Source organism: Alligator sinensis, unplaced genomic scaffold, assembly GCF_000455745.1.
Source record: "Alligator sinensis unplaced genomic scaffold, ASM45574v1 scaffold243_1, whole genome shotgun sequence".
NCBI classification, from domain to species: domain Eukaryota; kingdom Metazoa; phylum Chordata; order Crocodylia; family Alligatoridae; genus Alligator; species Alligator sinensis.
Window position 1 is genome coordinate 5,044,954 of NW_005841841.1, and position 13,577 is coordinate 5,058,530.

The 13,577-nt window shown below is 40.0% G+C and overlaps 1 protein-coding gene across 1 annotated transcript in view; it reads left to right on the forward strand.

Moving 5' to 3' along the window:
* Window positions 1-13,577, forward strand: part of CFAP47 (cilia and flagella associated protein 47) — a 757,346-nt gene that overhangs the window by 452,056 nt on the left and 291,713 nt on the right. Inside the window, exon 50 of the mRNA XM_014520638.2 lies at window positions 12,811-12,948. Coding sequence (XP_014376124.2) covers window positions 12,811-12,948 — 138 coding nt within the window. The remainder of the gene's footprint in view (window positions 1-12,810; window positions 12,949-13,577) is intronic.

Genomic DNA, 13,577 nt, shown 5'->3' on the forward strand with positions numbered 1-13,577 from the left:
GAGGAGCCACTTAAAGTTAGTCACTGGAGCAGTTAATCACTGCTTTCTGAGGAATACATCCAAGGCCTTCAAATACTGGTGCTGATTCTGCTCCTCCATGTTTATACTGCATCTCAGATAATTAGATCTATTCCCCCACTTCCAAGTGGAATGATCTAACCACCTGAATATTAGGCTGTTTTGCAGTGGGAGCACTCTCAGACCTTCTGCTAATACTTTTCTACTTTGTGTTGAATAATTAAAGATTCAGTTCAGGCAAGAGACAGAGCATGCAAAAATCAACATGTTTCTCTAGCTTGATGGTTTCCTATGAATGGGAAAATCCTTGATTCCCAGCCTGAATTACTGCCTGAATTACTGTTTACATATTTTGGCTCACAAAGTCACTGGCTAAGATACTGCATAGTCATTGAATATGGACTGGAAATCATGAATCTCTGCCCTCAAGGTGAGTGCCGTAATAATTTGGCTACAGAGTCATAGGCAAAATCTCTCTTTCCTGGATTAACACATATTTAAATATTGCATAGAAGTTAGAGTAGTAGATTGGAGAGGTGCTACTTACTGAGCCTTTGTACAACAGATAGGGGAGTACTGTCACTGTTTTGAAAGGCAATAGTGGCTGCTTGTCGTGCAGAGACTGATCAGTGGGGCATGATTTGAGCATAATATAACAGGGAGCCAGTGGCTTATGTTACTTGAAGGTATAGACAGCCAGAGACTCGTACACAGCAAGTGTCTATTACAGGGTTAGCTGTCCAGCAATAGTACAATAGGGAAGAGCCTTGCTTAAGTAGTAGGGACATTGCTAAGGCAGCAAGGGTAGCAGCAGTAAGCTTCCCTGAAGGCAATCTGGTAATCAGGCCCAAAATGGAAACCCCTGGTGGCTAGAGAGTCAATTGACAGGAAGGGGCCAGGTTTAGGCACATAAAGCCAGTGCCTGAGCCCAGGTAGGCAGTCAGCAGAGAAACGAGCTCTTGCCCAGGAAGACTGAAGAGGAGTGTTTGCCTGACAGCTGAGCTACCCTGGGAAGGGGCTGATGGCCTTCTGAGGAATACAACCCAGGCTAGGGGGAAGTTTTGTTGTACAGCCAGTGAGCGGGTGTTGATGTTTGGACGTGATGTGGGGATAGTTTCATTATAGTCAGTGGGATTACTCTTTACACCAGCAGACTAGGTTGGGACTATCAGGGATGATGGAGGTCCCAGCAGGGTGGAGACAGGGCCTGGGGGCTCAGTGCCAAAGTAAGTATGACAAGGGATGGAGATCAAATGTCAGGCCCAGTGGGTCTGGGCTAGAAGGCTCAGTGAGAGAAAAGGAGCAAAGGCGAGAAGGCTGAGACCCCAACAAGGGAGAGTGATTGAACAATGATATCTTTGAGGTATGGGCATGGCTACAGGGTAGCTCAGAGGCCATAAAATTAGAACTTAAGGCTATAGGTGTCCTTGCGGGTGGAACTTAAGGCTATAGGTGCTCCTAGCCTGTCATGGGCCCCCATAGACAGGCTAGGAGGGCCCATGCAGCACCTGAGGGGCAAGGTTGGTAAACAGAGGTGTTTAAGACGGACTGGCCAGCCAGAAGGATGTACAAGGGCTCACTCTGGAACCCTAGGGCAGCCTCCCTTTGCACAGACCAACTCATTACATCATGGCATGACAGGCCAAGGAAAAGGGAAGGGAGCCCAGGGAGCTGGAGTGAGTGTAGGGCTTCATGACCACCAAGGGCATCACGGTCACCCTTGAGGTCAGGCACAATACTTACTAGATAGATCTCCTCATATGCCAACGAATGTGCCTAGTTGATGGTTTCTGACAAAGCTTGGGATTGTCAGTATCAGGGCTTGAGTTATTTGTGTGGTCAGAAGTACAAACTTTTAGACACCTGGAGAGGTTTATCATTGAAAAATAAAATAAGGGGACTGTAGAAGAGGTTTTGAGGAACACAATTTTTATTATGGGTGCTTAAAGTGAGAATTAAGTGAGACTTGGACACCTCTTGTAGCTCAAGCTGAAGGTACTATAATGAGAGCCTCATTTAGAAGTCAAGGAAGAAATTATAAATTGTGTATTCAGTATAGGAATTGGTTGCTGTACACTAGATGAAAGCACATGTTGAATGTGTCACTGCTGTTCACTGCAGTGAAGGGTACGAGACCTTTAGAGGCCCGTCAGGCGGGTACTTGTGATGCTTGGAGTGGAATTAGGCACAGGACGCTTATCGGTTGCAAAGCAAGATTATTTACTTACTCCATCAAGGTGGTGAAAGACGGAGGTTAAAGATACTTGGTTAGTTACAGTTTAGGGTTCGTAGGTCAGTCTGCATAAGTAAATCAGTTCGCAAAACTGGTCGGGCAGAATTGTCGGGTCGGGGTCGTCGATTACGTCTGAGAAGGTCGAAGACGGGGGGACGAACTGGCAAGTGATCAAATTGCCGGTTTTCTCTAACACCTATGTCAGAGGTCTCCAGGTGTATACGGAGTCGCTCTTCCCCCGACTATGCGGAAATGCAGCGGGGTTTTGTTTGTGTACTAGCCAATCGCTTTTCGCCACGTCATAAATTTAATTAGAATCACCAATTACTATAGCGGTTTTTCGCTAGGTGTTATCACAGGGTCACTCCTTGTTTTCTTTGACCAATTATAATGATTTATGTACAGCACAGAAGGCTAAGTTTCATTTCTAGTTAGTGTCACAGTTATAAATCTCTGTTTGACATGCGCAGCAAAAAAACTGTTACTATCTTTTTTGTTAACCCTTAGTTAACCTAGTGCAGACTAAAACTGGTTTTGATTAATATATTTCTTGCTTGTGGCATGGGCAGTACTTAATTGGGTTGTGACAGAATGATGAAGAAAAGAAAAGATATATTGAATAACTATACAGAGGGTAAGCATTGTCAATTCTTTAGAGAGAAGAAAATGCTATGCAATCGTGTAACTAAAAATTGTATCATAATTCATGTGCATGGGCAACCTCAGCTCAAGTATTTTCTTACTTTTGAATACTTGACTTTACAGCCTCAATGTTGGTTTAACGTAGGTTTTTTATGTAGTTTTTGGATACAGCATATATTTTATACCTGATGAGAAGTGCTATTTGCCATATAAATTGCTGTACTAGCATCCTTTTTAGTAAATGTACTATGAAATAACATCCTACATGAGATAACAATGGTAAAATTACTTTTTTTTTTTTTGCTTTCCAGCTTGGAAGTTTAATATCTTTGTGCTAAAAGGGAGCCCAGTTCTAAAGTCAGTTCTTTCAGCTTCAGTGCTTTCTTAAAAGATCCCTTTGGAAATGTTATCAGATAGAAAAACAGTTATATATGCCAAAAGATTTTTGGTTTAGATTTTATTTTAATGTAGAAATAAGACTTAATCAGTTCATACAATGTTCTGGCTCTGGATTGCAGTCTCCTGTGATCCATTTTCTAAATAATAGATCAGTTTCCATTTAAATTTTATAAATCAACTTACAGATATTACTGTCTAAAGTATTAAATAATTATTTTTATAGACTGGAGTGAATATTATGTTTTTCCTTTAAATTCCCTTTAAAGTGTCTCCAGAAAAGACCAGAAACTCTACTGGAAATATACCCCAGACTATGACATTTGAAATTCCTTCTGTGAATATGGCATTTGATCTATTCATCTTCTCCCAGAAGAAGAATGACATCTTTCAGGACCTGTTGGAGGCTCTGTGGTGGCAGATGATAAACATTTCCCTTTTCCCGTTAACTGGCTGTACCAAACAGTATAGTCTGCAGCTCAGTATTTCCTAAACAGATGACCATTTATTACACATCCAGAATTTTCACTTACAGTTTACAAATTGGATCTATTTTGTCTCAATGTGCTGATAAAGGGATTCTTTGAAAGAATTGCAATAATGACTTGGGCTATTGCAGTAGAGCAGGAAGTTATGCACTGTTATCACAATTTGTAGCCAGTGAATCGCTCAGTTTGAGGTATGGTGTTGCCAATACAGTTTTAATGGTAAGAAACAAAGTTCTTGTCTGTTTTTAAAGAATCATTGCTTTTTTTGGAATAATATAATGGAAAGTTGCTGTATCAGTATGCAGGCTGTAGTAGGACACATCATTTATATTTCATGTTAATACCATAGGGTGCCTGTTAATGTGTGTGAATGCTGCTCTGATGCACTGTAATTATAGTGCATCAGAACAGACTTGATTAATCAAGCTAATTAGCACACTCCAGAAGCCTCTACATCTCATGTATTCAGTGCCCCCATGCTTCAATATGGTAGTGAGGGTGCTTTAACAAACATTCTTCCAATGAGCTTTAGTTAAAGCGCCTCTGCCACCATTTTGAAGTGGAGGATGCTGAATACAAAAGACTCTGCAGGTCCTTTAATTAGAGCGGCTCCAAAAGCTGCTTTAATTAAACCTCTCCTCCCCTCTCTCTCCCCTCCCCCTTCCCCCTACTGCACATGTAAAGATGCCCATCATGTCATGGAGGCATCCCAAGAAAAGGTTATTTTGGGGGTTCACCATGTGGCATACATGGATATTTCTCAAATTAGGTTTAGTTTTGTGGTGTTTGGTTTCTAACTGTACTTATTGCAAAACTGTGTTCAGGTTTATCGTCCTTATAACCACACATTACAGTATTTGGCAGAAATGTAATTTTGATGTATCTTTATATTTCAGCTAAGGTTGTTAGTAATGTCATGATTAAGTTGAAGAGCCCATAATTGTTCACAGCTACAAGTCAATGGCTGAGAAGTAGCATTTGACTTGGCTTGTGTATTGGTCCTTCAGGTAGACAGACTAAGAGGGAGGGCAAACCTAAGTCTGGCCAGATAAAGAGATACTTCCATTTTAAGAGAAATAGGATACTTAGCTTTTCAAACTATCATATAGGAGAAGCAGTATTTTGGATTAATTAATTTATGTGTCTAACAGGATGCAAGATTGTAGTCTGATAAATATGTACCTTCAGGGTCAGGAAGTAACTGGCATAGTGTGAGCCTCCCCTCCCACCTCAATAAACGAAGGGGAAATATAGGTTAATAGGCTGGCAAAGGTACTTAAGCCTTCCTGGAAAACCTGGCTGGACCTTCAGTCTTACCAGGTCAGGGGCAAAGTTCCATAGGCAAGCAGGCTGGATAAGGCAAGGTGAGATGGGGATGCGGGGAAGCTCTGGCAGTAAGTCAGAGCGAGAGGTTGCATTTTAGACTGTTGAAGCTGGCCAAGGACTGCATCTTTGGATTTAAGGTGTAGGGTAAGAATAGGTCAATGCTCTGGTATTTTCTTGTGTTTATTTACTTTTATATCTGTTTGTATATCAGCATATGGTTACTGTTTTTCTTATGCATGTTCTGTTTTTATAGTAAATCTTTTTGTTGTTTGTCTCTTTATTGGCTGCCTGTGGAAGGAGTGACTTCTGAGCAGATCGTATTCCATGCTAACCTTCTCCATGGAGATGGGGAGCTATAATTTCTTTTTTCATAGCCCAAAAATGAGGGACGACTCAGGATCAGGAGAGATCCCTAACTAGCTGCAGGTAAGGGCAGAGGAACTGAGGTGCTGGTATAGAGAGCTATCTCAGGGCAACCTCAGTCTGTCCCTTGGGGCACATGGCAGCAGAGTAGAGAGAAACACAGGGCTCCAGGGGTCCCTTGTCAACAGGTTTGTGATGTATAGTACCATATTTACCCAAATTCTTGACAACCCTGAATTTAAGATGATCCCCTCTTCCCCCCAGTTCTTAGATTCTAGACATGGAAAATTTATCAGTTTATTTTAACTTTCCAAGTCTAGAATCTAGTTATGGAAGGTTCTCTTAAATTCATCTTCCCCACCACTGCCACAGGAAAGGTAGTGGCAGGAAAAGCAGTGGTCAGGGGTGGGACAGGCACCCTGCCCCTGGCTACTTGCCCTCCTTTGTGCCTGCCCCACCTATCCTTTCCTTACTGCTTTTCCCCTGCTGCCACTTGTCCCCCTCTGGTGCCTGCCTCCCCCTTTACTTTTGCAGGTGCTCTGACTGTCCTCCAGCGGCATCCAGCTAGATCAGGTAGTAGCAGTGGCTTCAGCTGTAGACTCCAGTTTGGGTTGAGGACAGAGCTGCAGCCACAGCCTCAGCTGCTGCTGCAGCCTCCTCCCACCTCTCAGCATACCCCTTCCCTGCATTTCCCCCTGCATTGTGCACCCTGTGCTCCCATTTCCCCTTGCTTCACTCATCCCTTGCCCTGTGCTTGCCCCTGCACTGTGCCCCCTCTCTCCTGCACCCTTTCCCCACACTCCCTTCCCCTGCTCCCCTTGTTCCATGCATCGTTCCTTACACACACCTTCCTCATGCTCCCCCCTGCACTGGGCATGCCCTTCTTCTGTGTTCCCTCTGTACTGTGCACCCTTCCCCCTGCAAGTCTCTCTGCTACACGTACCCCACACCTGCTGCATGAGCCATCCTGGCCCCATCCAGAGCCATAGCAGGTGCTTGGCCCATACTCACGTTTTATATCGGGGTCTTCTCCCCCCCCCCCCCCCCCCCCCCCCCCCCCCGGGGGGGGGGGGGGGGGGGGGGGGGGGGGGGGGGCAGGAACCTCACTTTAGATACGAGTACATTACTAGTAATGACATTTTGATTAAGAGACCTTCTTCAGAAATGAACTACCAAGGACAGAAAGGCCTCATAAATGAGATCCTATAGCTAACTCATTCCTTCTAAAATCAGTAAGTATATTAGAACAGTTCTGTCCTCTTATCTTTTTCAAGTTTGGCATATTTCTATGAAATATGTGTGCGCTAAATACATGTTTATTAAACTTGTTAAAACTTATGTGTTTTTCAACAGCTAAGAAAGAGTCGCAGTGCAGAATTTTCAAAATTCTCAGCACTGGTCTCCCCACTGCACCCATTTAAATCAGTGGGTTTATAGGTGATTTAAAAGGGAGCAGAGATAGTTTAATAATTGATGCATGCATACATACCAACATGACTTAAAATAAGCCAGACTGGAGCATACACACTTACAGATCCATGACATGGTGGCAGCCATCTTGTGAGCTAAGTCCATTCAACTAATGTGATTTAAGATAATACAATGTAGAGGTGTATTATATTGTGCTGCATTTAAGTTGACTCTGCTGCACATATGTGTCCACTCTGACAGTTAAGTCAACTTAAAAAAGTTAAGTTAGCTTAACTGTTAGAAAGTTAGTACATGTATACACATGCAGTAAGTACACTGGGAAGCCCCACAATACAGTTTTAATATTTTATAAATCTTAATTCATTTTTTCATGTTGTTAGGGCATAAAACTCAAGAAAATCACTTTAACAGGAAGAGAAGTTAATGGATCCCTATGGAATAAAAACACAAACATACATTCATAGGAGAGTGTATGAAGAAGGGGGAAAAATCTCATGATGAATATTTTAGCATTTGTACAACTTTCCTAAAACTTGTTACTTTTTGATGGTGATTTTGCCATCACTAGGTTCCTCCCATTCTTCAATATTTCCTTTTAGATTTTTCTTAAGCCCTCCAATTTTTATTGGGATATCCTGGGGTCAGAAAAACCTATGTGGGGAAAAAAAGCAGGGTGCATAAGATATGAAATCAGGGTGCATAAGATATGAATCAGTATAAGATATGAAATCATTCCTTCAGCTTTTTTGAATCCTTTCAATAAGTTGAAATTGTTATTGAAGCATAGATATCAGAGTGATATGTTATATTTAAGTGATTCAAATGCTCTGCATTGAAGCGATGCCACCTTTTTACTCCTGATTATTATGTCTTCAGGGAGTGTGATCTTCCTCTTAGCGTTCCAACAGCATTCCATTCGGCACTTTGGTCTTTTATTACCTAACATGCATTATGACCCTTAATTCTTTTTCAGTTTCACTGCACTCAGGGCTGCTGGTCCAATTTTGTAAATGAGACCTAGTTTCTTTGCTCTTGGATGCATAATCTTAGTTGTAGTCAAAAGCATCTTCAAAAGGCTCCACCTTACCAAGAGATGCACATAATGTGTCCCCATCATTATTTAGCTTACAATCAATTTTCATTATTTGCAGCTTTTCAGCGGTGCTTATGATTTCTTCTAGTTTTTGATAAAGATATTGAATAGCTTTGTGTAACAGAGAGCCTGGGGCTGCCTGCTACTTAGAGATAAAAGCAGCCCAGGCAGGGCACACTGTAGGCTAGGCAGGATGCAACAGCTGCAGGTTTCCAGGACAGCAGGCCAATGAAGGAATTAGTAGGCATCTGCAGGCAGCTGGCTGATGGGAAGCGGGCAGGGCCCTGGGACCATATAAGGCTGAGGTTTCGGTTGACAAACTATGATATCCCTGGCAGCCGCAAGGGAGAGATCGCCTGCCAAGGAGAGCTACCCAGGGATGCTAGGTCGATTACTTTGCTGCCTGTGAGAACAGTGAGGCCCTGGGAGCTCACAAGAATCCAGGCTGGGAGGTATGCCATTTTAGTGAAGGAAGGTTTTCCCTCTTAATGGGTGGAAGGCTGTTTCCCCTTTATGCTGTGTTATAGCTCACGGGCTTATGTTTATGTTGTGTTTACCCTGGCTGTTTGGGTTGGGACTATAGGGGTGGTTTATGGAGATCCCATTCATGCCTGTGAGCTACTGTTGAGCCCAAAGAGGGGCAGAGTGCAAAGCTGCACAGCCACCCAGGGGCCTGGGGCCCAGCAGACAGGGGCCAAGGGACCAGTGACTGGAAGGGATGAACTGGAGCTAGGACCTGAAAGCCAAGTCTGACACGATAGGCCTGGGCTAGGAGGCCTAGCCAAGAGTAATGGAGCAGAGGCCTACGAGGCTGAAGCCTTGACAGGAGAACAATGATTTTGTAACATCCATGAGGCTTGGGGCATGGTGTAGGGGAGAATTGGAGCCACACCATTATCCCCTAAGGGTTTGGGTCCCCTTTAGGGCACAGGTGACTTGAGTGGTCCAGTGAGAGGGCAGTTGGACTGGGGCCATGAGAAGGCCTACGGGAGGCCTCCCTATTATTATTATCTCTTTCCATCAGGGTGTGGCAGGTGAGATACATACCTTAATTGAAATACCCCTCATATAATATTGATTCCTCATTATGATTTTTTTGTGATCTATTAGGTACACATATTTTAATTATTTTAATATAGGCCACACTGATTTTATATATTGATGACATTTTTATTAGAATGTCAGGCAGGATTTAAACAAATGCTTTACAGAAGTCTGTGTATTAGGTAAAATCAGTTACCTTTATCAAATTAAGTTTTCATCAAATGAAACATGTTGTCAAGTTTTCTTGAAAACTTATATTCCCCATAACCATACTGATTGACATTAATTATACTATTGTTGTTTAATTCCTTTCTAACTGTGGGATCATTTCAGCCTTTCCACAGTTTTCTGGGTATCCATATCAGTTTAACTTTCTTGTAGTTATGTGGTTGTACCATTTACTTATATAATTCCAAAACTTTGATGCTCTCACTTTCTTTCTACCTCCACCAGTGTACTGGAATTCCCCTAATATGATGGCTTTGTTAAAAATCAGGACTTAATGATTCAGGGAGTTCCTCTGACAATTCTTCTAATACTCAGTGATGCAAGTAATCTAGTTCTGTTAGTTTAAAAAGGTTCACTGTTGCTATGTATTGTACCCCAGTTACTAATAGAACAGAAAGTATGAATAACCAAAATATGAATATGTAATTCTGTTTTGTTGCATGCAGAATATGGATGTAGCTTCACATTTGAATCATGATAGGCAATGTTTTATTGCTGTTTATCTGATACTAGATCTTATGCAACTGTTAAGTTTCATTTACAGAGTTCCTTCCTATTGTTCATAATGTTTGTGCAGAATTAGAGGTTAAAAGGTTATTTTTGATATCTTTAGCTTCCCTTATCAACTATCCAGATTTCTTCTCAATTTGTACTCAGTACTGCCTATGCTTCCCCATTTTTTCCATGTTGTATATGTATTCCAAATTGTATATGGATTGTAATGTCTTTCACAAACCCCTTAAGCCATGATGATTATTTAATTGAAGATGTGTCTTTGGTAATGTATTATAGTTGTTTAATAACAATGTTGTAGCCATGATCATCACCACGAAATTATAAAATAGACAAGGATTTCTTAGAGTGACAGCTTTTACTGAACCAACTGTGTAGCTGGGCATATCCTCCGACAATTGTTCTTTACTATGCAGTGGCTAGCTTGTTCTGGCCATACCTGACAAAAAATGGCTTGTATTCAAAAGCTTGTGCAACTCTGCTCCAGCAGCACAGTTTGTCCAATAAAAGGAATCGCCCTAAGGAATCCTTGCTACTTTTGGAATTTATATGCATGTAACAATAAATTCTGAATTACTTGGAGTCAAATAATAAAACCTTTCTTAAACAGGTCATAGATGCTTTCTGTTCCCTCCATGAGTTTTGCACATAACAATTGACAATTTTAGATACATGGGTACTTGTTCATAAAATAAGGGTCTCTCTCCACCTTTTTTGCTCTGTAATATACTTCTTCTGTTGACCAAAACTACACTCGCATTTTGTCCTGAGACTTAATACCAAGTTGTGACTCTTCATTGCCTATCTCAAGATCCTTTCAATTATTTGTTTATTTGATAGTTATTTATTTTATTTGTTTTTCCTTTTTTTGTGGCTGGGTGTTTTAGATTCCCCTAGAGAATGAACTGTTACGTTTGTAATTTCACATACTGAAATTAAAAAGAAATATGGTTCCTTCATTTAGGTTTAAATGCATGTCTATTTTCATTTTTATTGTTTTCAATTTTGGTTCATTATAGATGTGCTGCTCAGATGCTGCTTGGTGCAGAAATACCCCCCCCCCCCCCCAAAAAAAAAAAAAAAAAAAAAAAAAAAAAACCCCCAACAACCCCAAAACAAAACAAAACAAAAAACAAAATCACAAACCCCAAATAAACAACAAAAAACAACCATAATAGTTTAAGTTGATGCACACAGTTGACATGAAAAGACTGGAAGTAGCTTGTATTACTGTAAAACATTTTTGATTGTTCAGCATGTGGAAGCTGTCAAATACGCTATGCCACTTAAGTAATAGAGCAGGCCAAAACACAGGAGGGCAAATAACAGCTATTTAACTTCAGGAGTCATTTGAGTACTGCCGACTCATTACTTTCATTTATTCAGATGACCATCTAACAACATAAATGCAATGGAAAAGTCATTGTTCATTAAATCGTATTTCAAATGGAACTAAATGAGAATGCTGCAGGGTTTAGAATACAAGGACAGTCTTTTGGGGAATGAAGTGATGAGGAGGAACAAAGTTTAAAGCTTAATGACAGTAAGTTGCTCCCACATACAGTATGGGAAGGAGCAAAGTGCAGTTGATAGTCATTTTTGCTAACTCAAAGAGTGCAGAAATGCAGATTCCTCTGAGAACTTGGCTACTGTCAGGAGAGTTGGCTGAAGGCATGTTGATTCAATTGACCTGGCTCACATTTATAAAAACAAATCCAAAAATGTACCATAGAGTGGTGATAGGCAAAAGCCTTTTCATAAAAATGTTCTGATATTTTTCTTAATTGCACCAATTTTCCCAATGTTTCATGAAATCAAACAGAAGCAAAGTTGAGTAAAAACAAATTTCTCTATGAATATTTCGTCCATCTGTGCAAATCACAAAATGATTAATAAGATGTAATTGGAAAAGCTCCCTGTGGGAACTTTCTCCAAAAACACTTAAAATATTATGCAGTAAAATGTCTCTTCATGTAGTATCATTAAATAAGCTGAACTCCAACAAAATAAATGTCATGAACAGTAAAATTAGCAAGAATTAAACCATCTTTTTTAAAAACTTCATACCATATGTTGGTTGATAACTCAAGTCAAAAGCTGAAAAAAACTGTGCCATATCAAAAAGTACAACTCAATAAATTTGTTTCAGTTTTGAGTGAACTTAATGAAATATTGAGCGTGACAAAAATCAATTAGTAATGGAATATATTTATTTCAAAAAGATATGTTGATTACACTGCATAGTTAGAGGCACTGAAATGTAAGGAAAAGTCAGATTCTTTCCAAACTTATGTTTTAAATGTTTAGGTTTGCCATTGGTACATATAGTGGAGTTTATACTTCAATATCATTCTCTACTGTTAGCCTAAAAGTTGCTTTTTCTTGTCTAATAAGTGGACATATATTTATAATCTCTGGATATTTAATAGTTACTAGGTATTTTATTGCAATTTATGTACCATACTAAAAGTGCATGCTAGGAAAACTTATAAACCAGTTAGGTTTATTGGGCCACAGCAGCAAAACCAGAATGCTATGAGCTATGATTAAAAACAATCCTGAAACAACCAACACTCTGAACTACACCTAAAAATAACTTTGGAAATAACTTATAAGTTAAGTTGGTCTAATAAAAGATAGCCGATTCACACAAAGAACCTTGTCTGCCTATGTCTTTAAACCAACGCAGCTACAACCTACACCCCTGTAAAATTCTCATACATATTTGATAATCTTCTAAAAACCAGTTTAGCTATATTCCTTATCACTGGTCTCTAATTCTTTCATGTAAGCTGCTAAAAGAATTATCCCTCATGGGATACTGAAATTTTGAAATGGGGATCATTTTCTTGAATTCACAAAAGATGCATTTTCTTTTACAGTCAATTTATAATTAGAGAGCTGACACCTAGGATTTAGGTTTTAACTCATATTTTATGAGTTCAGAGCTGAGGCAACAGTCATGTGAGCCTGGCAGTCCATTTTATAAAACTAATGCCCCGGTTAATATAACATCTGGTACATATTTGTTTTAGGTGTAATTTCATTTGCTGCTGAAGTCGAAGAACAACAGCAGCCTCAACATAACAACTCACTGGAGGAGACAGATGGTGAACAGGGCCTTCAGAAATTGTCAACAGAGACATTGCAAACTGTTGATGCAGCAAACACTGGTATGTGTATTATTCTGGATAATTTCATTATCAGTCTGTATAAATTTCTATCATCATTCATTTTTAAATGAAATGCATATTTTATATGCCAAGTCACATGCCTGTGAATAATGTATAGCCAAATGGTTTTTTTGCACGTGTCCAAAAATGTATCCATTGTTGATTCTTAAAAAAAAATGTAGTTTTAAGTTTTGTCATTTGTTTGGTTTTTGATTTTTTTTGCTTTTTGCAACACTTGGTGGTACAGAATCAGGACTTTTTCAAGACTGTAGATAACAACAATAGCTTAAATGCAACAGAAATAACCTAACAGACGTATCCTATCTTTTAAAAATATACTTCTATTAATGTCAGAACAGGTAGCATCAATGTGTTTCAGAACAGCAAAGCAAATAGTCACTGAAATGTACTTCGACAGAGTTCACAGAATATGGAATCTGCCTCTAAAAAAAATTGCAGGCTCTCTTTTGAGTTTTGCCAGTAGAAATCCTGTTCTTATAATCTGCAGGTGCTGTTGATATCAAATCAGATCTTGTAAGAAAAGAGAATCCATGAGGATTGTGCATATTTGGGGGGGACAAGGAGGCGGGAGGGAACAGGAGGACGATTATATATATATATATATATAT